The following is a 27,776-nucleotide window of genomic DNA, read 5'->3' on the forward strand; positions in this document are numbered from 1 at the left end:
CAGCATACTGATGAGAGACCAAAGACAGCAAGGAGAGAGCTATAACGATGGCCATTTTAATAGCCCATATCAAATCAATATTTCTATGAGACAAGAAAAAAAAATATTGGCGGACTCCACAACATAGAATCGCTTTGTAACAAAGAGGGGACTTTAAACTTGAGACCGTCAAGCACAGGAAATACTGCAGCACGGGCACAGATCCTGTTACCTGCACATGTCAAAGAGAACCTCTGGCTAATATCTCCGCTGGCAAATGGGAATAATTAGCAATAATAACAGCTGGGAAAGCATTTGGCAAGACGTGCCCATGGAATACAGAAGACGCATAGAAGAAGAAGATTGCCAGTAGGGTCAGACAGTAATTCCCTCACCCGTGCGTAGCGGTGTCACCGGGCTCTGGATTACTGAACTGGTGAAGCCAAGCCGCATTATCACATTGGAATGGGAGATTTAATAGCCTGGGTTAGCTGAACATTCCCTTACAGCCGCTTCCATATTAATAGTGCCGACCCACTTACATCGTCCAATTTAACTTTATTTAAAAGATACCTTATCCCACCATCTTGTCACCTAGATCAGGGGTGCTAAACTCCAGCTCTCAAGACGCCCCCCTCCCCCTCCAACAGGTGAGGTTTTAAGGATATCACAGCTTCAGCACATGTAGAGGATGGTCAGCAGAGCGATAATGATCCAGTCCTGGTTCTGTATTCAACTGTCAGCAACTATAGCAGGGGTGGCCAACTCCAGTCCTCAAGGGCCACCAACAGGTCAGGTTTTCAGGATATCCCAGCTTCAGCACAGGTGGCTCAACCAGTGGCTCAGTCGAAGACTGATTGAGCCACCTGTGCTGAAGCAGGGACTGATTGAGCCATCTGTGCTGAAGCAGGGACTGATTGAGCCATCTGTGCTGAAGCAGGGACTGATTGAGCCATCTGTGCTGAAGCGGGGACTGATTGAGCCACCTGCGCTGAAGCTGGGATATCCTTCAAACCTGACCTATTGGGGGGGCCTTGAGGACTGGAGTTAAGCGCCCCTGCTCTAGTTCATCCTCTTCTTTACAATGCTTTGCAGAAGTTAAAACACTGGCTTCTGAAGTGGGAGAACTCTGTGCCAGTTCCCTGTGACGTCGGGCAAGTCCCCTTATCGCCGCGTGCAAAATTAGATTGTAAGCACCTCTGGACAAGGATTCATTTTGTGGCGCTAGTACTTTAAAACAACCCTGGTGATGATCACGTCACCCTTTAGGGGTGGTGCATGTGGGTGAAGCACGGTGTACATGAGCACATTGCTACACGAATGAGTATATTAATGTCTGCATGCTGTGATCTCTTCCAGTGGCTCTCGCTCTCCCCCCCTCCATGCGTCTCCAAGGCCTCCCCAAGAATTTCACAGCTGTGGAGCTCCACCTGCACTGGGGCAGCAGCTCCCCACCCCGCTGGGGGTCGGAGCACCAGATAGATGGGGAGATGTTCTCCGCAGAGGTAAGTCCTTGTGCCAGAGACCACAAACATTAGTAGGAGGGGATGTCACATGTGGCCTGAGTTGTGGGCAGTGATCAAAGTACCATTAAAAAAAAGGCTATCAATCCATGACACGCACAGTTTGGTTCCAAAAGGATCGGGCCTGTTTTCTGCAATTAGAACAGATAAGCGAATACAGGTCACTTGTTACATTTAATATATGAAAAAGAAGGAAGTTTAGCTTTATATAACAATAAAAGCAGTAATACTGGGTTCTCCACTTTGACCAAGTGACAGACGGTCTTACTAACCGGGGTGCTAAATTCCCCCAAATATTCAAATGAATCCCCCTTCTTCGTTGGTGCTACTTTTTATTATATGTAACTCAAGCAGTGCACTTTTGCCATGTTAAAAAGGATATTTTGAATGTGTGGGAGAAGGATGAAAGTCACGTAGATTGTAAGCTCTTCGGGGCAGGGACTCCTGTTCCTAATGTCACTTTTATGTGTGAAGCGCTTATTCCCATTACGTGTTATATTATAATGTCCCGTGTGTTACTGCGGTGACGCGCTGTGTACATGGATGGCGCTATATAAATAAAGATATACATACATACATATGTGACGTGGAAAGTGTTTATAGGAAGGGGAAAGGAAGGCGTATAACACAGCATTACACGGCGCTGCTCTTTCCGTCATTTGTTTCTCTTCTCCATGCGTGCCTCTGTCACTCAAGGGGTTAATAGTCACATATGTCCTCCAGGGTGCTCAACTCCAGTCCTCAAGCCCCCCACCCCCACCCCCACCCACAGGTCAGGTTTTCAGCACAAGTGGCTCAATCTGTGGCTCAGTCGAAGACTAAGGGGCCTATGCAGAGAGGAACGGTTAAAAAAATTGGAGATTTGAAACACTTTGCCATATAATGGCGCGAATGTATCTCCATATGCAGGAAGGAAGGATAAGTGGCAATATCACCATGCAGGAATATGTAGAGTTGAAAACCGCGTGATTAGCGCGGTAGAAAACTGCTTTGACAAAACCGGATATTGCTGGTTATGTTCCCTATCGCCGCTCACATGCACTTTCTTGCCAACTTTTGTTGGCGTGCATACTTGGAGAACATCTCTCCATGTTTTTGGCGACATGAGCCGGGAAAAGATGTTCGGCCCTTCTTGCATACGGCGGTTTGAAATACAGATGAAATGTAGGTTCGCGCCAACCGCGCGGCGCGTTTTTAAAACAAAACAAAAAAATTGGCGCTTTCCTCTCTTTTCCCCTCTTTCGCGCCATTTCATGCATTTCTGTTGAAAAATGTCCCTGCAGCCTGGCGATATACAGCGCCTCGCTGCTCTCTGCATGAGGCCCTAAGTCTCTTAATGACCTGTGCTGAAGCAGATACTGATTGAGCCAGCTGTGCTGAAGCAGGGACCAATTGAGCCACATGTGCTGAAGCTGGGACCGACTGAGCCACCTGCGCTGAAGCTGGTACAGATTGAGCTACATGTGTTGAAGCAGGGACTGATTGAGCTACATGTGTTGAAGCTGGTACAGATTGAGCTACATGTGTTGAAGCTGGTACAGATTGAGCTACATGTGTTCAAGCTGGTACAGATTGAGCTACATGTGTTGAAGCAGGGACTGATTGAGCTACATGTGTTGAAGCTGGTACAGATTGAGCTACATGTGTTGAAGCTGGTACAGATTGAGCTACATGTGTTGAAGCTGGTACAGATTGAGCTACATGTGTTGAAGCAGGGACTGATTGAGCTACATGTGTTGAAGCAGGGACTGATTGAGCTACATGTGTTGAAGCTGGTACAGATTGAGCTACATGTGTTGAAGCTGGTACAGATTGAGCTACATGTGTTGAAGCTGGTACAGATTGAGCTACATGTGTTGAAGCTGGTACAGATTGAGCTACATGTGTTGAAGCTGGTACAGATTGAGCTACATGTGTTGAAGCTGGTACAGATTGAGCTACATGTGTTGAAGCTGGTACAGATTGAGCTACATGTGTTGAAGCTGGTACAGATTGAGCTACATGTGTTGAAGCAGGGACTGATTGAGCCACCTGAGTTGAAGCTGGGATTTTCAAACTTGACCTGCAGGGGGTGGGCTTGAGGACTGGAAGTGGAACTGAGCCCCCCTGAGCCAATACAGGTCACTAAATGACTTCCCCACATTGTACTTGGGTTAATAATCCCATCATGTGATTGGCTGTATTAGGCAGGGCTAAGAATTTCTATTGCACAACCCCCTCCCCCCCCCCCCAGGAAGGACTGAGTGACACCCACACAGGATGTATATACAGTTTAAGCAGGCCTCTCTGGCAGCCCAGGAGTTAAATTCACATGACTGAACCCGTCACTTGTTTTAGGGTATGATGTGATTTTCTGCATATTCTCTAAATGTATGTCTGCATTATAAATGTATGTAATTCAGACAAAACAACTATCCCATATAGTACTTTAAGGCAGCAGTTCAAGCGGCCATTTTTATTTATTTCCTTTAATATGTGCATCAATACAATCCACACAATGATAAGTGATTAGCTATATTGCTGATCGATCTGTTCTCCTGTAATCGATCAGCGAAGATTCGGCTCGGGGGTTCACTAAATGACTTCAGAGTAGTATTGACTGAGTATCTGTGACTTTGGAAGTGGTTGCTATAGAAACAAAAAATGCTTGCTACATTATAATACATTAAACATGTAATTCAGAGTTGTTTTAAAAAAATGCTACAAGTATTTTCTCATAGTACAGAACTGATTTATTTAAAAAAAAACTCATGTAGGATATTGCTTGGTGTGTAGCTTTGGGGTTGCCACATTTAAATGTTTATAATACAGGATGCCCCCCTCCCACAAAACACACACAATCCCCCCCCACCACAACACACGCACACACACTTTAACCTGTGGGGGAGGCCTGCAGTGCTGTGCGCAGATGTGAAAGTTGAGCAGCCTTCCGGGCGGGCCCAAGTTCCGACAAGCGGGGCCCCCACCTCACCAGCTAGGACTCAGTAGCAAGCAGGAGCCCCCCTGTCGACGGCCCTGCGTCAAGGCACTAAAATACGGGGACCGACAGACCTTTCCTGAACAATGCAATGAAATAAGGAAAATCCCATATATATGGGACATCTATACTTGTGCATGAGACGCAGCACGGTGCGGTGTGCCTGTACAGGTGCCTGTAATGTGCAAAGCGATGCACAGTATCCCTCCCTTCTATAGGAGCTCATGCATGCTCAAATATATTCTTAGACCCACAAAGGGTTAACCCCAGGGCTCACGGGTTCCTCTAAAACACAGCAGGTCTCCCTCCCTTTGATATCTACTTTTGCTTTGTAACCCCACAGATCCGAACGGCGGCAGCGGGGAATATAGCAGCGGCGGGTATCTGTATTCTGCTCTCACACTGGCCCTGAGGAATGTGCTCGTTGGCTGCAGCCAGCAGCCCCATACTGCTTAATGCAGGGAAAACAAAGGCGCTTTAATACCAGAGGCAGCAGTGTCAGCTAAAATGCTTTGCGCTGTCCATGTGCAGCCCTGGTACAATGACATGAGATTACACCATTGTAACACTGCAATGTGCTGTGTACCCGTGATGGTAATCTGCCAGATTACTGGCCTAGCACAGCTTGGATTTAGCGATCATAACACGGAAACAGTCAGGCCCATTTGTATCTCCTGTGTTCCCTGGACGTTAGAAGCCACTGTCCGCACTGCCGCTTGGTCAGCCGTCCACGTGTGAGAAGGCTCTGTGGTACCACTACTTTTTTTTTCTCGTTTTGCTAAATCTACCTTTCCTGTTGTTTCACTGTTTCGCTGCCAGAGGGTGCGGTGGTTTGCTGGTCCGCTCTGGCAGCGAAAGGGTTAAAAGGAAAGTAGCAAAACAAATAACAAGCCGTTTTAAGCAGAGCCATTGCTGTGGGCCGGTGGATGAATGGTCTGTAAAGTGCCTTGTGGTTTAGCACTGCTTAGCAAATGTGGGCCTATGCATCCAAAAACTACAGTACCTGTTATGTAATAATTCGGACCTTGGTTCCTCATAATAAAACAAATGGCCACTTGAGCTGGTAAGGGCTCAATGAATTAGTTTGCTTATGCACAGGTTCTCACTTTCAGATCACACATTGGGTTTAAGAATATCGGGGTTCATAAGTACAGGTGGTGCTTTAAAGTAGGGGTGGCCAACTCCAATCCTCAAAGGCCACCAACAGGTCAGGTTTTCAAGATATCCTTGATTCAGCACAGGTGGCTCAATCAGTGGCTCAAGTCATTATGATGATGATTGATCCACCTGTGCTGAAGCAGGGATATCCCTAATACCTGGCCTGTTGGTGGCCCTTGAGGACTGGGGTTGGCCTCCCCTGCTGTAATGTAAAGTAATACAGCAGATCCTTCTACTAGCGACGTACGTGGGGTCCCGCCTTGTAGGTGACAGTTTTGCCTTGTCACTTTGCTCCTCAGGTACACATTGTCCATTACAACTCGGACAAGTACGGCAACGTCAGCCAGGCGATGACCAAGCCGGACGGCCTCGCTGTCCTGGGGATCCTCGTCGAGGTAAAACGGGCAGCTGATGTCTGTCTGTGTCCGGATTGCCCCATTATTTTCAGCACAGCACACAGTTACACTGTATCAGGAGAGGTCCACTCCAGTCTTCGAGCCACCAAAAAGTCAGGTATTAGGGATATCCCTGCTAGAGCGCAGGTGGCTCACAGTCCCAGCTTCAGCACAGGTGACTCAATCAGTTCCAGCTTCAGCACAGGTGGCTCAATCAGTGGCTCAGTCTTCGACTGAGCCACTGATTGAGCCACCTGTGCTGAAGCAGGGATATCCTTAAAACCTGACCTGTTGGTGGCCCTTGAGGACTGGAGTTGGCCACCACTGGTGTATATAACAAATGAAATCCGGCGCCTGAAAATAAATATCAAGTTAAGGAATCTGACCGTACATGAATGTCCAGTCTGGATGATCCTTGAATTCTCAGATGAACCACAGGAACAGTCTCACAACATATGACAAATAGATAAACAAAGGAAACATCATAGTGTGTAACTGTTACAAACTGTAGGCTTAGGCTGAGCCCATAGAAGGACAGTCAGCGCTAGGCCGCGCGGACGCTCCGCGATGAGCCCCGTCATCCTCAATGAGGATGTCTTGAGAGGGGGCTCCCGCGAGCGTCCGCAGGCGTGCTGAGGCGCTGGGATTTACAGCCGACAGCAGAACCTGTTTCTGAGCGCGCTGTCGGCTGAAAACCTCCAATCAGAGCGAAGCAGCGTCAACATCACGGCGCCGTAACGTTGATGCTTCACGGTCTATTGGCCCAGTGACGTCAGTGCCCCGCCTCCCGATCGCACACGCTGGCTCGTCTGCTAGTTCATGCAATCGCTCCTGATTGCGCAGACGAGCCTCAGCGTCAGCGCGGCTCCCACCTCTATGGACGTAGCCTTAGACAATACTGATTTATACTTTATCACTAATTTATCACTAACTAACACTAATTTATTTGTCATATGTTGTGAGACTGTTCCTGTGGTTCATCTGAGGATTCAAGGGTCATCCAGACTGGACATTCATGTACGGTCAGATTCCATAAGTTGATATTTATTTTCAGGCGCCGGATTTCATTTGTTATATGTCCTTTTGTCTGACTTGTATGGTCAGTTTTTCCAGACAGCCTTGCTTATATGTATACTTTTTTTTTTGTTACTTATCACGGTATATTTATAACACTAATTAGTATTTAGAGCATTAGCACTATTAACACACCTATTTTTTGCACACCTGGTTTATGCTTTGCACTGGCACTCACTGAAGGGGTAAAGGGAGTAGCACTCGTTTCTCCTTTTAAAGACAAGATCATTCCCGTTGGCAATGTCTTCCAGCCCAATCTGGCAACTATGGGGTTAACAGGTGATCTTCCCCGAGATCTTAAAGTCTTACCGCTGGTATTTGAGAACCGGTTGGAATCTGTATTTAAATGATTTCCTGTTGTTTGGGGAAGGGGCGAGTTGTGTTGACCTGATACCGTGTTTGTCCCCGTGTTGTTCAGACAGCGACTGCGGATAATCCAGCCTACGAGCACATCCTCAGCTATCTGTGGAATGTCCGACGCGCAGGTAAGGGAACGCGGGAAGGATATTCATCCAGCAACTCGCCCCGGGAGAGAGGAAAAGAGGCACGAGACAAGAGGGCGGGAGTGAGCGCCATGCGGGATATCATGCACGGGCGGTAACTGCCATGGTGCAGCAAAAAATAGCAGCGCAAACACAGATCCTTGATAGTATAGTGTTTGTTATAGATCAGATAACCACAGATACAGTACATTCCCTTTAGAAACAAGGAGTCCGTTTGGGCTCATAGACCATAGTCAGCACTCATCTCCACAGGCTCTGTGTCTAGGGTTGCCAGGCGGCTTCTCCAAAAATACTGGACACAATGATGAAAGGTGCGACACACTCGAGAGACGCACACACCCCTCTCACCTCTCTCCACTCCATGCTGTTTCCTCCTCTCCTTGGCCCCACCCCAAGGCTCCTGACACCTCCTCCTGATTGGCTGCATTAACCAGCAGCAGCCAATCAGGATGGAGGAAGTTTCCCAGCCCCCTAACAGCCCTGTTCTCTCCCTGCTCTGGGAAATCCCGCGGCCCCCCAAGCCGGTCAGGTCACTATGTCCAAAGAGGTAATACCGGTATACACATACATGTCCTGTATCACCTCTAATTTCTTACTGGACAGTCCGGTTCAATGCTGGACACCTGGCAGCCCTACCTGTGTCCCAATGTCCGTTCCATCTGCACTTCTGCGTTCCGGACAGGCCGCACCTCTTTAACTTAAATAGCTCTGACTGGCAGATTGGGAGCGATTATGCCTGATTGACACTTTAATGAATAACTTCCATAGGCTGAACTGCCTGTTACTGTCCAGAGACAAGACTGTGTGTGTGTGACAGGTCCCACAGTCATTAAAACATCACCCAAAACTGAGCACCTTGCATTAGGCCAATAAAATGTAATCCAGAGTTCATATGGCACTTAAAAAATGTCGGCACTGTCACTGAGTTCAAGATAAAATAAACCTGTTAAACTATGGGGAACCGTTCTTCGGAAGTCATTTTAGAAGTTTTATGCAATAGCAAAACAGAAGGCTTTTTTAAAATCATATTTTCCTTAAAAATGGAAGCAAAAGGTCAATAAGCTTATATGATAGAAGAGATGCAATAAAAGATCTAGAGCAGGGGTGGCCACCGCCATTCCTCAAGGGCCACCAACAGGGCCGGGAGAGAGCAGGGCTGTTAGGGGGCTGGGAAACTTCCTCCATCATGATTGGCTGCTGCTGGGTAATGCAGCCAATCAGGAGGAGGTGTCAGGAGCCTGGGGGTGGGGCCAATCAGAGGAGGAAACAGCATGGAGAGGTGTGAGGGGTGTGTGTGTCTCTCGAGCGTGTCGCACCTTTCACCATTGTGTCCAGTATTTTTGGAGAAGGCGCCTGGCAACCCTAGACACAGAGCCTGTGGAGATGAGTGCTGACTATGTTCTATGAGCCCAAACTGACTCCTTGTTTCTGAAGGGAATGTACTGTATCTGTGGTTATCTGATCCAATAAAATGGTCCAGTAAATATAATTAAGTACTAGTTACCGCTCACATTTGACATTTACAGTTTGTGCTATGCTCATGTTTATAAATGGAAGTTTCTGTTTTTTTTTCTAGTATTTTAAATGTCATACACAATCGTTCATGCACAAGTTGTTTTCCCGTGGAGACCCCTTCAGGTTAATATGAGGCAATTTGAGGTGGATATGGTATCCTGGGTGAAAATGATATTGTGCGTGGGGGAAGTGCGCAGACAGGGAGGTCTCAGTACTCTGTTACAGTAGGGCCCCGCTTCTCTGCGTTTCGCTTCTCGAAGATCGGCCAGTACGGCGGTACCCAGAAGGGGGCCGCCATGTCTGCGCATGCGCAGAAGGGGCCGGTCGAGTTCGCGCATGCGCAGAAGAGGGGAGCGGCCGAGTTCGCGCATGCGCAGAAGGTGGACTGCAAGTCTGTGCATGCACAGAAGGGTAGGAGACGTCGAAAATCGGTGGTTCCGCTTTTCGGCGATTTTCGCTTTGCGGCGCCGGCGCCATGGAACAGAACCTGCCGTATGAGCGGGGCCCTACTGTATCTATCATTATTACGATACTATGTTACTTTAGTAACACTATTGGTGTTCCTGTCTCTCGCAGGTCAGTTTGTGACTATACCAGCCTTCGATGTACATCAGCTGCTCCCGAAGCATTTAGACCAGTATTACCGTTACAGGGGGTCTCTGACAACACCCCCCTGCTACCAGAGTGTGCTTTGGACCATCTTCCACCAGAGAGTGCAACTCTCAGTGTCTCAGGTGAGTGGGACGGCCAGATACTGAGCACTCACAATCATTATGTTGTGGATACATACAGTACAGTGGCTTTTAACACCATAGCGGGAAGCTGCTCTCCAGACACTCGCAACCACCTCTGGGTTGGAATGCTGCGCTCTGCACATCAGCCTCTGAAAGGAAACATTTAGTTGTAATTACAGGGAATAAAACAAAGGCAGATGGCATGAATAATTATTGGTGTTATTTATATTTAGGTTACCTGTAGCAAAAGAATCCGGAGTACAATCACTTTTTTTTTACCCACCATAACTTTTTAATGTCTAGTTAAACCCACATACCAGATTCATGTGGCATAGCCAGCAACTGATGAGACCCCAAAGTTCAAAAAAGCTATCTGTGAGTAGGGTTACTGGCTCTGCACTTCTTTAACCCAGACTGTGCTAAAAAGCTGTGTAATGCGGCAGGCAGAAGTGTATAGGGGGATCCATGTTAAAATGGATAAGACGTAAAGAGTGACACTGTGCTTATTTGCATGTCATTACCCAGAATCCCTGGAGTAGTTTCCCGTCTCATACTCTTCTTTGCGTTTGCATACACAGTAATGTGTATTTCAGCAGCACTCCTTATAGAATGTGACATCTGCAAGTAACTATGCATCCCGGATCTTACCAAAGTGTACCTCCGGTTATTATGTGTTACACGCCGTTATAAATCCCAATTCAACATAGTGAGAGGAAGTGACACACCTAGCAGGGTATGAATTTCCATTTCAGTGAATGGATAACAAGTAAAGGGACTCACTGTGAGAGCTCATTACCCAGAATCCATGGCTGCAGTGGAAGCATTATATGCTAAGAGATAATGGGGAAAGACAGGGTTGCAGAGCTTTGTGAGACATGCAAATGTACCATGTGTTCTTTTGATTTAAAATTGCATTGAATTAATGTTACTGCATGTGGCTCACAACTTGTTGTGTAGGAGGTATATGGAGTCGCTGGAAATATCCAGCTCAGCACATTTGAGTACACAGCGTCACCATAATCCTGCAAGAATGTCTTTTTTTTCTTCCAATGTAGTCATTGGAGGTGCCGAACTTTCATCGTTAGATTGCTTTGTAAGTGTCCTAGTATTTGCAGAAGTCATAGTGCTGTATTACCAAGAACGGAAAGACTAACAAATGCAATACCAGTGCTCCAAAAACCAAAGAGATGGAGGAGAAGTCTGCTCAAAAGGCAAAGTAAATATATACAACTACAAGTTAACAGAATATGGTGTCGTGTCTACTGGGACTTGGCAGTTATCAGCTAAAATCGAAAACTGATTTTATTTACAGATCTGGAAAATGAACCCATTTTAATAAGGTTCTCTGTCGATCTATAAAAATACGGGCTGTTCCCCTCTGCCCTGAAGCACAGTGTCGCTCCTTGTTCCAGTAGTGATTACAATGTGATGTTGTCTTGTGTTTGCAGCTGGAGAGGTTGCAGAACACGCTATATTCCAGCAAGCCAGGGCCATCTCCGGGCCTGTTGCAGGATAATTACCGAGCCGTTCAACCTCTGAACCAGAGAACGATATACACCTCCACCTCCGTTCTACTGCGTGAGTGCATGTGAATGGGACACCTATAATACAACCTGCAAAGAGAGCACGAGGCTTACATCAGCCCTGCATGGCAAATGCCTCCTGTACTGTTCTAGTTAGGACCTTCCCTTTCAACCCAAACACATTATCAAAAGTCATGGGGTAAATAACAACACCAGATTTACCGAAGAAAGAAAACCCAATTGCTGTATTTATTTGGCAATGCCCCCCGTTTTGACCCATGTCAGCTCAGTTAGCCCAGCGCAGGGAATAGAAACAACCCTCGCATGGAAATCCGGATGTTAAAGACCCCAACTAACTTCACTCCAGAAACAGCTATAGACAGCAAAGACCATGTGTTATGCCGTGTCTGCACATTGTATCTTCTTACTGTAAATCGTTACACCCAATTTCATCTCATGCTCCTCTTCTATGTACCCCACACATTTTTAATTCCTTGACTGTATGTACTTTGCTACCAACCCATGGAGGCCTTTCCCTGCACCCACCACTATATCAGTGAAGACATATTTTCTCACCGGTTTAGTGAGTGATCCCTTCAGCCCCGAGATACTGCCCTCCCTCCAGTTACTCCTTATTATTACCCGATACATGATGTCTTTGTCATTCCCATTATCGTGTCTCAGTATTAGAGCGATTCCGCTGAAGCATTAATCTTTGTTCTCATTCTTTTTCGCAGGATCCCCGTCAACCTTCTCTACAGGTACTTTGTCCCTGAACAACGCCTCCCACGGGCCCTTTGCTCTGTGGGATTTCAGGCCCTTGTACAAAGCAGCATATTACTTTACTTGTTTCAGTGCGATCGGCAGCTTGTGTCTTCCCAGGAACCAAGTACCGTAATGTAATGGAATTGTATATAGCGCTGGCAGAAGATACTCTGTATTATATCTGTATTGTATATAGTGCTGGGAGAGGATAATCTGTATTATAACTGAATTGTATATAGGGCTGGCAGAGGATACTCTGTATTATAACTGAATTGTATATAGCGCTGGGAGAGGATCCTTTGTATTATAACTGAATTGTATATAGCGCTGGCGGAGGCTATTCTGTATTATAACTGAATTGTATATAGCGCTGGCAGAGGATACTCTGTATTATAACTTAATTACATATAGTGCTGGGAGAGGATACTCTGTATTATAACTGAATTGTATATAGCGCTGGGAGAGGATACTTTGTATTATAACTGAATTGTATATAGTGCTGGCAGAGGATACTCTGTATTATAACTTAATTACATATAGTGCTGGGAGAGGATACTCTGTATTATAACTGAATTGCATATAGTGCTGGCAGAGGATACTCTGTATTTTAACTGAATTGTATATAGCGCTGGGAGAGGATCCTCTGTATTAACAGCGAACATGTTTTCTGAAATCATGTGTATTGACCTTCTGCCGGTCAGTAAATCTTGGTGACTTTGTCCCTCCCAGGTCAAATTCTCGCCATCGTTTTTGGGACATTGCTGGGACTTGTGAGTCTCTCCTGCGGTATACACTTTGCTGCCAAGAAGCTACGGTAAGGAGATGAAAATTTCATTATTTGTCAGCTGAATTCTACAATCCTCAACATAAAGCAGCATGACACCAATAGTAAATTTTATACTTAAAATACCATATGTGTATGGATGAACCAATGAGAAATATTTCCCCAACACCATCCTTTGCCCTGTCCATGTGACAATCCCATCACAGCTGCTGCTGTGTTGGAATGGTTGGGAGTGTAAATGTAGCCAGCAGGCAGGATATACACATTCCCTCTGCAGTTGCCTGTGCTGAGACTGGGACAACAAGACAATAGATTCCCACAAGCGCTATTTTTAACTGTCCGTTGCCCTGTATATAATACAGTGGCGGACTTGTGCATAAGCTAACTAAGCTTCATAGCTTATTATTTGCAGACATCATCAATGACTTTGCTCTTCAAAAACCCTGAAAGAAAAGGTTTTAATATTAAACGTAATGTGATGTGCAAGCACCGTTCATTTTAGCTTTACACCGTCATATTTGCATATAACAATGCTAGTATAACGCTCTCATTCATTTCAGTTTCATGTTTATATGTTGCAATGGTTCCTTCAGTCAGAATAATAAATCCATTTCTCATTTTTGGGGCCTCTTACACTTGTCAGTTTAGGGCAGGGGGGTGCTCGACTCCAGTCCCCAAGGGCCACCAACAGGTCAGTTTTTCAGAATATCCCTGCTTCAGCACAAGTGACAATCAGTGGCTCAGTCAAAGACCTCTGCTGAAGCAGGGATATCCTGGAAACCAGACCCGTTGGTGGCCCTTGGGGACTGGAGTTGCCCACCCCTGGCTTAGGCCCTCAGAAGGTCAAAGTCCAACCCTGATATTATATGATTCAGTGGGTGCTCCTTTGGGGGATGTGCTCATCAAATGATGGGACATCTCATCTGGACCTCCAAGGAAAGCAGAAGTTTAACTGTAACACCAAACGGTAACACTGGGTATTTAGTACAAGGAAATTAACAAACTGTATTTTGCTCCTTATTCCTCAGAAAAGTCAGGATGAGGGCGGCAGAAAAACCCAATGATGTTGTTCTCCAGTCAGAGAGTGTTCAGTCCTTTTCTTCTTCTTTTGATGTTGTTCTCCAGTCCTCTGCCATCCAAGCTGAGCAGGTAGAGAAGCCCACTCTACCTTAACCTCTAACCACCAAGGCCTTCAAAAACATGGCTGCCAAGCTCCTTTTGGAGGGCACTATGAATGACTCAAAGTCTTTGCAACTGTGAATAGTTTTCTCCAAACATGCTGCTTTAATTAACTGTGGAGCTGTGACCTTCAGGACACGTCATATTCCTAAAGTTGGATTTATTTTGTCTTTGCCATTAGATGGGTGTTAGGACTTCCCAGCTACTGGGTTAAGTAGCATTAGTCTAGAGCAATAATGTCCCATTGTGGTCCCTGTAGAAGTCTGGATAGTCACATTTATTTGCGGTTTCCCCAGTCTGCCGTTAAAATGTGGAGTCCTCCCCACAACTCTGACATAGATTCTTGCAATGGCTTGTCAGTACATGAGGCACTCAGCAGTTGCGTTCCCAGAGTCCCCTAAGAGTGACCAGGTTATCGTAGCCCACTTCCGATGTGACTCAGTGGGTGGTAGGCCATTAAGTACTAGAATGGCCTTTTGTCTAAGCTTCTGTTTCAAGCCCCCATCTGGAAACAAAGGACAAAGCCATGTGAAAGTTTGTCTGGATACGCAGAAGTGACACCTGGTGGTGATCAGAAGGGCAGCACCTTATCTTTGGTACATGGGGAAAAAAGCCATTACTACACCCACTGCAAACACGTCGGCTACACAAGACTCGTCTATTCCGACTGGAGGAGGGAAAGGATTTACCAAAGTATTGTTCTCCTTGTGTCTGAAGACTTTGCACACTTCCCATCATATCACATGGGGGCAAAAAGATGGAGTAACGTCCGTCTACGCATCATTACGGAATTTTCAGTCCGCTAAGCGCACAGAATGTTGGCGTCTGATGTTTAACCCTTTTCTACCTGTGGGGCCTGCAATACATTATTGTGATGGTCTTCCAGTGCAGCAAATGGGATTTTATGAATTTTAATGCGCATATATTTGTTAAAGCTGTGATTACTACACAACCTTGTAGCCTGGCATCTGATCAGACTGTGTTTGGTACCATTTCTGTTTCTCTCTACAAATCTCGTCACATAAATTTTGTTGTGTGTATATATACGTCCCCTGCGGTCTCTTTCCACTGCAATATTATTGTACTCGACTGGTTCAGGATGATTATCTGTGGGAAGAGGGTGCACAGAACGTACGCAAAGATAAAGAAACCGGATACAAGGTGGCAGTTTTATTCATTAAACTATAGCAATTACAAAAATCCAGTGAAAACATACAAGGGGGAAGCGGATACAGCACACATCTTAGGTTTTATAAGTTAGTAAACAAAATGTAGTGTTTATAGAATTACTTGATACACGTTTGGGAGAAACCAGTTTCCTCACAATGTTTCTCCGCCTAAACGCTTTAATTTTTACACCTCAGTGTTTTTTTCCCCCGAGGAACAGCAGTGATACCGCAGCGCCCAATATAAGCGTTAACCTGCAAGCTTCGTAGAAAATATTATTAGTTAGAAATATAAATGCTCCTTAGTGCACAGAACTACACAAACCCAGATTTACTGGGAGCAGGGGCCCCAATTTCCCCTTAAATATAGAAAAGACACAACTCAGAAAATGGGAACGAAGGCATAGTACTTATACCTTTATTCTTTATATGGAAAATAACGTTAGCCCAGCGCCACAACCCTAATCAAACTCCCGTGTGCCGTATCATTGCTACACACTAGTTCCATCTTACCATTTAGTTAGTCAGGGTGGGGTAAGGGGGAAAAACAAAACCACCATCCACAAGAAAAAGAAAAGATACTTATTTTATTGGAGAAATGTGTGGTGGGACTGTAAAAACAGTAGTGATTTTTACATTTCAATGAGGTACCTGATGAAGTTGCCAAACTTTGTCAGCAATGTCTGCAACTCACAATCCGTGCAGTGCTGGAGTTCCAACGACAGAACGCCACGGGTCCACCACCATTTGTGGTCAGCTGATCGGTTCTGAAGCTCCCGCCCCCCACCTTCCCCCCCCCACACCTTCCTCCGACTGCCCCCAGCAGATGTAAACAGGGTGAACGGGTCTCCACCTCCGCTTCAAATGGGCCGACCACTGTTTGTGGCTAGCTCTAGCAATCCCTGGCAACCAAGCCGTTTTCCATGATATACTTGGTGGTACGTCAATAGTCGGTGTGCTAGGGCCAGTGACGTACCACCTTGATCATTAGGGCTCTGAAAAGTCACTTGTCAAATAGCATCCAAACCAGGACGCCCTGAGATGAACCGCACTCTTTATTTTAGCTCCGGGGAACCCCCAGTTACTGAGATACTTACAGTGTAGTTGACGGTATTTCCCTAAATCACAATGGCTGCCACAGGTCCTACACGCCAATAGAAATTGTTACGTCATCAGTGAATACCATTGCGGTTGCCTGTTGGATGGATGCTTGAATGTCCATGAGGGAACGCCGGTAACTAGACCTGTAAGTATCTCGGGATCAAGGAACCATGGTGGTTATAAATAGCACAGTTCAGCACCTGCCAAACCCGGTTTGAAGTCTGTAAATAAATTCCTTTGCTAAATTGGGAGGGACTAACTCTTTAACCCTCTCTCTGCCACAGGATGCTGCAATGCACAGTAAAAGGAATCGCTATACAGATACCATTTTCCAATGGGATTTCTCCCCCCACCCCACAGGTGCGGACATCATCTTACAGACAGCACGCATCACCTATAGTGCATCAACCTCTAAGTTCCAGTTAACCCAGGCCTTCCCAAACCTATACACCAGGGTTTGGGGGATAAAGAATGACTTTACAAACATGTACACTGGCTGTATAAACGGGATATATTTAGGTGCCTGATCAGCGCTCGTTCACGTCTCATGGACCACACTGCCCAGTTAAGCGATCCATGTAGTTTGAGCATCTCATACAGTACAGACGGTGTGGTTGTCATGGGGACAGAAACCAGAAAGGTGCAGAATGGCTAAGTGCTTGCCCTGTAATGGGGTGGGGGCGTGTGAGCAAGTCAAAGCTCTGTCACATCTGAAATACAGACCCAGCACATTATTCTCTTCCCTACCAGAGAGGCCTCGCACAGATCGCAAAGCAATGAGGCAGAGGCTCCTTTGGAAACGAGGGGATTAAAAAGGAGCAGATTTAATTAAAAAAATAATTAAATAGTTGGGAAGCAGTGTGACTCCAGAGCGGAATGGCGTTCATTTTGGGTCTGGTGACCGCCAGCTCCCCGACATACTAACCTCCGTAGGTGATGCTGGTAGCCGCTCCGCAGGTTTAAATGTCCTGCTCACGTGGGCCAAAAGGAAGCCGCAAGGAATGCCGTCACGCCTTCCTAAATTGGCCAACGAGACATCTACGCCGCCATTATATTCCCCACACACAGCCGGAGCTGCTACTTGCACCCCCTACGGAGGTATGTCAGGAAGCAGGGGGTCCCCGGAGCTAAGCTAAAGAACAGGAACCATGATACCACACGGGGGCCTGCCAAAAATAGCACCAACTGAACTACACCTTTATCTCCAAACAGAGAGCAATGCTCTGGAGAGGGACAGAACTGTTATTTTGCGGTGGTACGATGGCATCTGGGTTGAACCCTGCGCACCACCACTGCTGACCTTGCAATGTACTGTATGTTAGGGCCGCTGTACATTAGCAGGACCTCTGACTTGGTCAGAGCAGATGAAAATGCTGCTTTGAATCCTATACAGAGCAATGAGTTATACGCCCTCCCAGTAGCATAATGGTTCCATGCATGTCCCAACTGCTGCAATTATTACATCCCAGCAGCGTTGCTGCTCTCAATCATATCATTGATGTGAGGAGGGGGGGGGGGGGGGGGGCGAGAAATGTGCAACAAAACGGCAAAGGGTCAGAAAACCGCAATGATTTCGTAGCTTCATCCTCTGTCCCTGAGGAGCAGCCGTTATTTGTGACTATCCTTTCTCCTGCGTGTCATTCTGTCCCACATCAAGAAGAACAGTCCGAAAACCCATCAACACCCTCTTCGTCCAGGGGTGGCCAACTCCAGTCCTCAAGGGCCACCACCATGTCAGGTTTTCAGGCTATCCCTGCTTCAGCACATGTGGCACAATCTGTGGCTGAGCCACCTGTGCTGAAGCAGGGGTATCCTGAACACTTGACCTGTTGGTGGCCCTTGAGCACTGGGAGTTGCCCAACCCTGACTTAAACCATTGCTTAAAACGGCAGTTGTCAGTTGGACCAAAGGAAGTCTCACTACGGATGAATAATTATACAAATAAAAAATGAAAATACTGCAGGGCTGAAGCAGCTGCAGACTCTTTAAAGCTCCCGTGATAGGAACAGAACGTGTGTCTTTAAAGTCCTACTATTGTACTGGTTGAATGCATGAGCAATGCCAGATTGCTCCACGCAGCCTGAGTAGAGCCAGCAGCCGGCACGGAGGACCTGGAACCAAAGACAAAACAAGGAGGAAAGGTCCTGTTGCCCCAGGTGGCATAGAAAAGGGGAGCCGGCTTCTGGGAGAGGAGCACTTGGATGGTCTCTCGGTTGCAATGTCCGTTCGTGGCTGCACTGCAGCTGAGCTGGCCTCAGTCCTCAGCGGGCACCTGAAGAGCAGAATAGACCATAACCTGGTTACTGTCCGGCCGTTTGCCTGCAGAAACAAAACGGTTCCGGTTTAACTAAAACGGGAACGGCTCTGGAGGCTGCTCCTGCAAAGCAAAAGCCCCGGGGCAGTTACTTAAACCCTTGCGCTGACAGAGGGCCAACATGTTGTAATGGGCACTATAGTGTCACTTCCAAATCTACACGCCCAAGTTACTAGGTCAAATCGAATTACTTGCCACATTGGCATCCATTGCACAGATGGATGTAATGGGCAGCCCGGTGCCGCCTGCTGCACTCGCGCTTACAATGGGAATAAAACTAGCAACCAACCTGGATATTTAAAGTGATCAATGCACAGACCGCCGACTGACTCCTTTCTCAAACGGCAATAACACTTCGCAAACTAATAATAGACGCCCGCTATTAAACATTGTAATGTGTCACCGGCCACTCTGGCTACTAAGGGGACATATAATTGTGTCCTTCAACGCACCTTCTAAGAGAAACTGAAACTCACAAAAAAAGCCTCAGCACTAGGAATGCCAAGTTCGTAGCGTATGCTGCTTGTCCACTATAGCTTTATATTGCAGCAGGTCCGTCACTATTAAGTGGATAAGAGGGCAGATCTTGATTGAGCTTTTTAAAAAAAAAAAAAGCCTAAGGCCTTGATTATACCAGATGCCAGCGGGCGGCAGCGCATTCTGGTGATGTCGCCCTCACGCCGCCGAGCGGCATCTTGAAAATACAGGGGAGAAGAGAAGCAGAGGAGACAGGGAGGCGTGGCCGGTTCGCCCCTCATTGGCTGAACCGCTCACGTGACGCGGCCGTCGACCCCAGAGAACAAACCCCTCTGTCTCCTCACCAGTCGCCCGCCCTGTAGCACCAGGCGGCGCGCATGCTGCTACAGGTATCTTTACCATCATTGTTTTTTTTGCATTTTGTTTTTCGGCCACGCGGAGCTGCACTAAGCGCAGCCGCCGGCGTTTTTAGGTATAATCACGGCCTTATACAGTAACTCTGAGACCACAGATCAGTAATGAATAATGAACCTCCATGTTGTATTGAACACTCATGTTCTCGCACAAATCGCATTAACTGTGGAGTCACGGGACAAGAGAAGACGTTTAAACCAGACAGTCATACACAAGAGTCCAAAACGTACAAGGTTCTATACTTACAGGTGAGGCATTTGCGGAGACTTTGGTAGGAACCTCCCGCGGCCAGAAAAGCCCACATGGCCATGCATATGGTGATGGCGTATATAGGAATCAGACTGGCTTCATACCACGGGTTCAGGAAAGTCTATGGGAGAGAAGTCAGGGACAGAGAGTCAATGTAATACTGATGGTCTCAGTACAGGACGCTTGCAGCATCTTCCAGAGCACCACGTGCCCACTGGTAGTGAGGTACTGAGACACTAAGGCTGCGTCCCCGCTAGCACTGAGCGGACAGCGCTTGCCGAGTTCACTTTGTGCAAAGTGAATTCTCAAGCGGGCACGCATGCTCTCCCAAGCTGGGCGCTTGGGAACAAAAAAAAGAGTGTTCGAAGCACGCTCAATAGGCCCCCCCATGCAACCCGCCCGTGCACAAAATTCACAGAACACCCGCGCTCATGCTTAGAGAGTTGGTGACGTCACCACTCAAGCATTAGCGCGGTCAGCGCCAGCGGGGCCACAGCCTAATTCAGTGTTTTTCAACCAGGGTTCCTAGGAACCCTTGGGCGTCCCTAAACAGTTCCCTGTAATTTTCAGGTCATTTTAAAATTGTACCAAATACAGAAGAATTTACAATGTATCTGATCTCAGACGCGCTATTAGAGAGGGTTGGGGTTCCTCAGAATTTCCCATAGGGTTCTTTAACCAAAAAAAGAAGGTTGGACATCACTGCACTAATCCAACATCGGCAAAAAAAACCCATATTAAACGCAGACTTCCTGCGATGTTTGTGTGTGCAGAATAAGACTGTAATGCTGCTTCAATCTGCTTTGAGAAACTGAATAAAGATTAAGTGCTATATTTGTATTGCTCGTTGCAGAACTTTTTAGGCACGTCCAGAACTTAACTTGCAGATTAAAGCACAAGGACAGACGTCAGGAATAAAGCCTTGCTGACCCCCATTCTGACACTCACCAGTCCTGATGTGGCCAGGTGACTGATCACCACCCCCACGATGTGCCACGGTCGCTTTTTCTCGCAGGCGTCGAAGAAAACGATCCCCCAGAAGGTGTGGAGGAAAACGATGGCCATGGTCAGGAATGCTGGGAGGAGACGGGGAGAGGAACGTTCATATGAGACGCCGGCTGGGATTCTCCAATACTATGCACAGCACCGAAGGAGTCACAGAATCGGAGCATGGGGTACAACAGTGGCGGATGGAGACCCTCTGGGGCACTTATGCACCTAGACTATGGGGGACTTTACTTGGGGCGGTCCGCCTCTTGCAGCATCATGTGACATCGTGTTGTCATGGCAACACATCACCATGTGACGTCGGGTCACAATGACGACGCAACACTGTAGCAGGAGGGAGACTATGGCAGACAGTGACCACCGGGCGGTGCATGGGAAGCGGGGGTGTCGCAGCACCGTCCCACTGCAACCTTAGGGGGAGCCCCATGGCACGTGCCTAGTGGGTAACCGAGCACTGGGGTAGAAGTGATTTTCGTCCACTAGAAACATTCATATGTTTGAATTGATGAATATGGTGTGCAAACGTTTCCCCCTGCGCCCCTTTCCTGCTCTCTCTCCTCCTTACCTTGTCTCCGGCGTCAAATGACGCGTCGCCGGAGACAAGGTAAAGGACGTTACAGAGGCCTCTAAGTGCCACGTGCCGCCGCACCCCCCCTTAGAAAATCTCACGCCACCAGGACCCCCCCCAGCAGTGCAACATCTTTATAACACTTTCCTGTTTGTGTTCATTTGTTGCCAATATTCCCAGCAGTTTGAGCTGCAAACTAACAATAGATAATGTTACCTTAGTAATATAAAGATACGTTGTAGCTGCTGAGTTACACTGACTGAAGGATTGATTGAAACTGAAAGGCAGCCATTTAGTGAACCCTGGGAAGCAGGATCTTTGCCGATTGATCACGGGAGAACCAATCGATCTACATTTTAGGTCATTAGTTTTCAATAAAGGTAATCTAAGGAGAAATATATATATATATATATATATATATATATATATATATATATATATATATAAAATCTCATCCACACCTGGGGAAGGACAAGCACAGATAACATTCCAAGAGACACTGTTTTTAAGTATTCCCTTTGCTTGCTTCATTCATTGTAACATCGCCGGAAGAAGAGATCAGTGTATCTCGAAAGCTCGCACAAATAAAAGCATTTCGTTAGCCACAGAACGGTATCATCTATTTATTTTTTGAAAATATATATATATATATATCATACACACTGTTTTGTTTTAAGTGCCGCTTGGATTACCTACGTTAAGTAGTATAGCAATAGTGGATGGGTAATTTACTTTCTAAAGAGTTGACAGTAGTTACATTAACAGCTAAGTCCATTAGCCCCTCCTAATTAATGTTGATGTACTTCAAGGGGGAGCTGGAATGTGAAAGTTGTAAGATAAGACTGGTACAGAGATGGGAGGACAATTACCTCGAGGCAGGGAGGAGAGGATTATGCTTTAATCTGATGGGTACAGAGAAACTATGCAAGTTACAGACTCATTATTTTAAATAGGAAAAACTAATCAATTTTAGTCATCTATTGAAAAAAGTTGGTACAGATCAGGGGTGTGGTTAGTATGAATGAGTAATGTGACTCAAATTCAGGAGTATTTCATCTTCTACACCAAGGGTGCGCAGGATTTTATGTTTGGGGGGGGGGGGGGGGGGGCAAGGCGGGTGCAGAGGCTCTGCGCTCTTCCGAAGCATTTAAGTTAAATGCCGGGGGACCGTGCGAGGCCTCTGCATCCTCAACTTACTGGGATTCAGTAGGCTTCTGCACGCGTCGCCACGGCATCATTTCATGTGATGTGCGCATCAAATGATGCTGCGGTGTCCCAGGAAAGGGGGTGGGGGCGAGCGCTGAGCTGGCACACGGGGGGGGGGGGGGGGCAGCGGGTCAGAAACTTTGCGCACCCCTGTTCTACACAATTGTCATCCATTCATTCCTGTGTAACAGTGTTTTCTTCCTGCTGTTAACCCTGTGCATTAACAGGGCAATAAAGCTAGATAGTGGGAAAAACTCAGACTGGGTTCTTTTATCACTGAGCCTTGACCGATGCTGCCTTTTGTATTAATCCCTAGTGGCCTGGGCTTGTAAGAACCCACCTAAGGCTAAGGCCCTGGCGCTACACGCGCGCGCCTGCCAGGCTGGCGGTACGTGCAGTTCGGTTCCCCGGTCTGTGCAGAGCTGCACGGGGAAAGACGGGGGGTGAGCGGGAGGTAGCGGCCCCGGCCCCATTGAGGGGCAGTTCTTGCAGCAAGTGCTGCAGCGGGGACCTAGCCTTAGCAACTGTATATTGATAATAGGCAAGCACTCCTCTCCGACAATGGGAACCCCCTTACCTGAAGTAATAAAGTAATGGGGAGAATCTCCATGCACCCCCACTATGCCAGGCCCCACGGCGTCTGCCAGGATGTTAATGACAGAGAACACTCCGCTGATGATCCCAAAAGCGAAACCGGACACTGTGAAAATAAAACAGAGTAACAGTGGGCAAACTGATGAGCACCGGTAGGCCGTGCCTATAGTGCCGTCGATGGCGACACGATGAGTGACGTTACCCGTCGCCACCGGCTAAAGTTATATTTCGCCGGGCGGCGGTGCGTGTTTCCGGCAATTTGATTGGTTCAAGGGCCGTCACGTGACCAGACAGCCCTTGAAAAATCAAATTTTGCCGACTACCAGTTTGCACGACGGCGACGTCGCTCCGTCGCGCGCACTATAAACGCACGCGGCGGCAATGCATTTGTTTTCGTGCGACGTCGTGTCGCCAGCACTATAAGCATGGCCTAAGACTTATCGGCCAGAGGTGGCCAACTCGAGTCCTCAAGAGCCACCAACAAGTCAGGTTCAGGATATACCTGCTTCAGCACAGCTGGCTCAATCTAACACCCAACCATGACTTGTCACCAGGGGCTAGAACAGTGGAAGCCAACTCCAATCCTCAAGGGCCACCAACAGGCCAGGTATTAGGGATATCCCTGCTTCAGCACAGGTGGCTCAAAGTGCTGAAGCAGGGATAGCCTTAAAAACTGACCTGAACACTAATAGCTTCAGAGCCCTAGGGTGTCGCGCTAGGATAACAGCAGGTTCCCCCTGCATGTGTACTCACCATAGGCCATCTGCTGGATAGAAATAGGGGATCTCCCATCTTCACTGATGGTAGCCAGACCCTCGTCAGCTTTCCTAAGGAACAGGAGAGTGTGTTAATAGCTTGAACAAGTTGGGTTGTCCCATAAATCGATACTAATGGTTGTATTTATACAGTTTTACCCTTATTGACATTACATTTACTAAACACTTTTTGCATCTAAAGTTACGCTCAATGTACAAAAGAAGAGGTAATCTTACACCCAGCCAAAAAATCTAAAGAAATGATTGAGGAATCTGAAATTCCAGCAGAATCAGGAGGCTGATTAATGACAGGAGTAGTGATGTACTGAGCACCGGGTAATTACCCGGTACCCGGCGCTTTTTCAGCTACCCGGACCCGGCAGTATGGGGTTAGGCGCCGGGTAATGTCACTGTAAATGAAAATACTTCATCACTCACCTGCAGCCGGCGACGGAAGGTGAAGAAGACCGCGGCGACATCTGGGAGCAGCAGCAGAGGTCCTGGTGGCAGCAACAGAAGTCCGTGTTCAGCCGACGGGAGCAGCAGGAATCCAGCACACAGCTGATACCAGTGTGATCCGGGGAACCATGTGACCGGAGCAGGAGCGTTCCTATTGGACAGCCGGCTCCTCCCAGGCTGTCCAAGAGGAACGTTCCTGCACTGTACTTATAGTATTGTATGATTTGGATTTCCAGCAGGACTTCTTTCAACAGAAGTGCACCGGTAAATATGAATGATTTTGTATTATATGGTGTTCAGTAGTAATCTTCCTTCTGCTGCTGCCACCAGGACCTCTGCTGCTGCTCCCAGATGTCGCCGTGGTCTTCCTCACCTGCAGGAAAGTGCCGTCCCGGTAACCGGCCGAGTAAAATGATTCGCACCCGTTACCCGGTATTCAGAAAATGTAGGAACCGGAACACTAGACAGGAGGGTGAAGTGCAAAGAAATTCACTGGATATCCCGCTGGCAACGTCTGGAACAGCACAAAGCCGCCCGTTACTCATTTCAGCGGATGCCCAAATGGTAGCAACAGAGAAACACACAGGTGCCGAACGCAGCAGAAGACGCAGGGGTTAGCGGTATTTATTTTTGCAAGACCAGGAAATAACACATTGAGAGGTACCTCTCGTTTTTAAGTGTGTCCTTGGCACAACCTTACAATGACAACACATGGGTACACGTTATATTTACAGACATTTCATGGACAGTTAGGGACAATATACAGTATGTTGTGGGCGTATTTAACAGTTATAGAAAAGATTAAAATGCAAAATACTCTATATCTCAACGCAAGTCAGCCTTGCAGAGATCTAGCACAAACTGGCATGCAATGTGTGTTCCTGGCAGCGAAAGGGTTAATTTACAGGATACAGCACCCATTTTTGTTACTTCCGTGTCCATGACACCCCTTCCTCTTTTCCTTAGCGCTGAACTTCCTCCTAATGACTAAGGCATGTGACAATCTGCCCAGAGAATGGAATGATGTGATCCAAGCGCAGGCAACATCCTTTATACAAGTATAGCTTCAAACTGGTTTAACTTGTACCCCAATAGGGTCGATCAAAATGAAACCCAACATGCAACGATTAAAACATCTGGGATTGTGAGCGCAGAAACCAGGAGGCGGATTCATCACGGCGGTTTTGTGTACAAAACACCCCTCTGCTGGCAAGATAACAGGGGGGCGGAAAACACTGCTGCCAAATACGCTGCTTCTGCATCTCAGACAAAGATTGTCATATTTTAATGTAGATCTGCAATATGATCATTTTAACCCCTCCACTGCCAGCAAGGTCTCTTTAAGGGGAAAAAAAGTGGGGACTACAGAATAAAAAATATATTGCAGAAAAGGGTGTTTATTCCACACAACATAATTATTTTATTTAATGGTTACTACTGATGTGTTACAACAGGTAAAAGTCTTTGTACGCAATGGGGTCTTACTTGAGTAATCGATAGTAGGCGTATCTGAAGGTCTCTTGTAGCAGAACAGATACTGCAGCACCAAATATTAACAGTCCGTACTGAAGGGTAGAGTCGTTCTTGTTACCGAACTGAATGGACACAAACCAGATCAAGGAGGAGAGCAGGACAGACACCAACCAGAAGAATGAGCTGTATAAGAGACAGGCCCCAAGTTACTTCCAATGTTCATCTGTGTGCGCGTGCGCCAGTCTCACACATTTGCGCCCGTCTCACACATCTGCACGCGTGCGCCAGTCTCACACATCTGCACGCGTGCGCCAGTCTCACACATCTGCACGCGTGCGCCAGCCTCACACATCTGCACGCGTGCGCCAGCCTCACACATCTGCGCGCATGTGCCAGTCTCACACATCTGCACACGTGCGCCAGTCTCACATCTTACAACATTCTGTTTTACACAACTACAGTGTGTGGGAAACGTTTAGGATGCGGACAGTGCATAGAAATACTTAGAATTACTATATACTCTAGATCAGGCCTGCACAACTCCAGTCCTCGAGGGCCACAAACAGGCCAGGTTTTCAGGATATCCCTAAATCAGCACAGCTGACTCAATTAGTGGCTCAGTCATACTGAGCCACTAATTGAGCCAGCTGTGCTGAAGTAGGGATATCCTAAAAACCTGGCCTGTTTGCGGCCCTCATGGACTGGAGTTGTGCAGGCCTGCTCTAGATAGTGACTGATGGTCTGTAGGGATACTCTTCCCACTATACAGTGCTGCACATGATTATATTCTATTGACTGTTGATGTATAAAGTTACTCGGTCCCATTATAAAAGGTTAATATGCTAGAGGTGCAGCAATGCTTGTTATCACTATACAATGTAGTATTATTGTACATAGCACACTATAGATGTACAGATATACACAGTATATACAGGGTGATGTAGACGAAGTGATACTCAGCACCACTACAAAGGTCAGTGTGAATGTATACGTGAGGGTGCAGTGATAGACCTACTATAAAAGGGTCAGAATGGACATATACGTGGGAGAGGAGTACTACTCAATCCCACTAGAATGGTCGGCACGAGTATATACAGAGCTGCTGCTGCTGCTGCGGCGGTGCAGAGATACTCAGCGTCACTATGGCACTCACCCGGCCACCAGGATGATGACTCTCAGCGGGTCCCCAGCGATGGTGATGATGAAGAGGGACAAGGCCGGGCCGAAGGCGACGAACGTGCAGCCAAAGAACACCGCCGCCCCCATCTTACCGGAGGCCCCAGCGTGCCCCGCTTCCGCGTCCTCCCTACGGAAGCCCACACACCATCTCCGCGTACGTCACCACGTGCCGCGTAGCAGGCCGGGAGTTGTAGTCATCTGGTGAGAGCCACGTGGGATTCTTTGTTCTCCGGCAATGACAACAGAGAGGTGTGTGTGTCATTTATTAGGAGTGAGTCTCACTCAGAGCTGTTCACCTTTTCATTATTATTTTAGTATATTATTTTATTTATATACATTTTAGCAGTGCAGTGCAAACTGCTCTGGGCGTGTAGGGGTTAATAAAGCCCCCTTTACAGCCCACAAAGAAAAATGGTACTAAAATGTGCACACAATTATCTGGGATGTGATAATTACACCGGCTGCCCGGACACAATAATATTACGCACTTACCAGAACACCCTCCTACTGTCTCTGTACGTTCTTCCTACCAACACATTAGATTGTAAGCTCTTCGGAGTAGGGACTCCTTTTCCTAAATGTTCATTTTATGTCTGAAGCACTTCTTCCCTTTATGTGTTATTTGTATTATTTATATGATTGTCATGATAATTACTGCTGTGAAGCGCTATGTACATTAATGGCGCTATATAAATAAAGACATA

The 27,776-nt window shown here is 47.0% G+C and overlaps 2 protein-coding genes across 9 annotated transcripts in view; one reads left to right on the plus strand and one right to left on the minus strand.

Moving 5' to 3' along the window:
• CA14 (carbonic anhydrase 14) overlaps positions 1 to 15,880 on the plus strand; it is a 93,571-nt gene extending 77,691 nt beyond the window's left edge. For 6 of the 7 annotated variants that reach the window (XM_075607719.1, XM_075607718.1, XM_075607720.1 and 3 more), the window contains 8 exons: positions 1,339 to 1,484; positions 5,937 to 6,032; positions 7,525 to 7,591; positions 9,701 to 9,858; positions 11,307 to 11,436; positions 12,119 to 12,142; positions 12,876 to 12,960; positions 13,959 to 15,880. In XM_075607719.1, the coding sequence (XP_075463834.1) occupies positions 1,339 to 1,484; positions 5,937 to 6,032; positions 7,525 to 7,591; positions 9,701 to 9,858; positions 11,307 to 11,436; positions 12,119 to 12,142; positions 12,876 to 12,960; positions 13,959 to 14,103 (851 nt within the window). In that variant the 3' untranslated portion in view covers positions 14,104 to 15,880. The remainder of the gene's footprint in view (positions 1 to 1,338; positions 1,485 to 5,936; positions 6,033 to 7,524; positions 7,592 to 9,700; positions 9,859 to 11,306; positions 11,437 to 12,118; positions 12,143 to 12,875; positions 12,961 to 13,958) is intronic. The other variant, XM_075607722.1, reaches the window with a different exon arrangement.
• Positions 15,265 to 27,221, minus strand: APH1A (aph-1A gamma-secretase subunit). 2 transcript variants are annotated; one of them, XM_075607726.1, is made up of 7 exons: positions 27,047 to 27,221; positions 25,906 to 26,076; positions 23,960 to 24,033; positions 23,190 to 23,312; positions 20,779 to 20,906; positions 19,828 to 19,951; positions 15,265 to 18,695 (listed from the first exon to the last, which is right to left on the minus strand). In XM_075607726.1, exons 1-7 carry the CDS (start codon positions 27,157 to 27,159, stop codon positions 18,631 to 18,633), a joined length of 798 nt encoding a protein of 265 aa, XP_075463841.1. In that variant the 5' UTR covers positions 27,160 to 27,221; the 3' UTR covers positions 15,265 to 18,630. The 2 variants fall into 2 exon arrangements, with proteins under 2 accessions (XP_075463841.1, XP_075463842.1); XM_075607727.1 differs by having other exon boundaries at positions 15,265 to 18,648; positions 27,047 to 27,219.
• Positions 27,222 to 27,776: the final 555 nt, after the last annotated feature.

The sequence above is a fragment of the Ascaphus truei genome, chromosome 7, assembly GCF_040206685.1.
Source record: "Ascaphus truei isolate aAscTru1 chromosome 7, aAscTru1.hap1, whole genome shotgun sequence".
Classification (NCBI taxonomy): Eukaryota; Metazoa; Chordata; class Amphibia; order Anura; family Ascaphidae; genus Ascaphus; species Ascaphus truei.

What these genes read in the sequence shown, in the direction of transcription:
- APH1A (XM_075607726.1), bottom strand. Translation starts at nt 27,159, where the DNA reads ATGGGGGCGGCGGTGTTCTTTGGCTGCACGTTCGTCGCCTTCGGCCCG. An exon ending in GTCATCATCCTGGTGGCCGG is followed by an intron (nt 26,077 to 27,046) that starts GTGAGTGCCATA and finishes TCTCTTATACAG; the next exon opens with CTCATTCTTCTGGTTGGTGT. An exon ending in CCATTACTTTATTACTTCAG is followed by an intron (nt 20,907 to 23,189) that starts GTAAGGGGGTTC and finishes GTCTCCTCCCAG; the next exon opens with CATTCCTGACCATGGCCATC.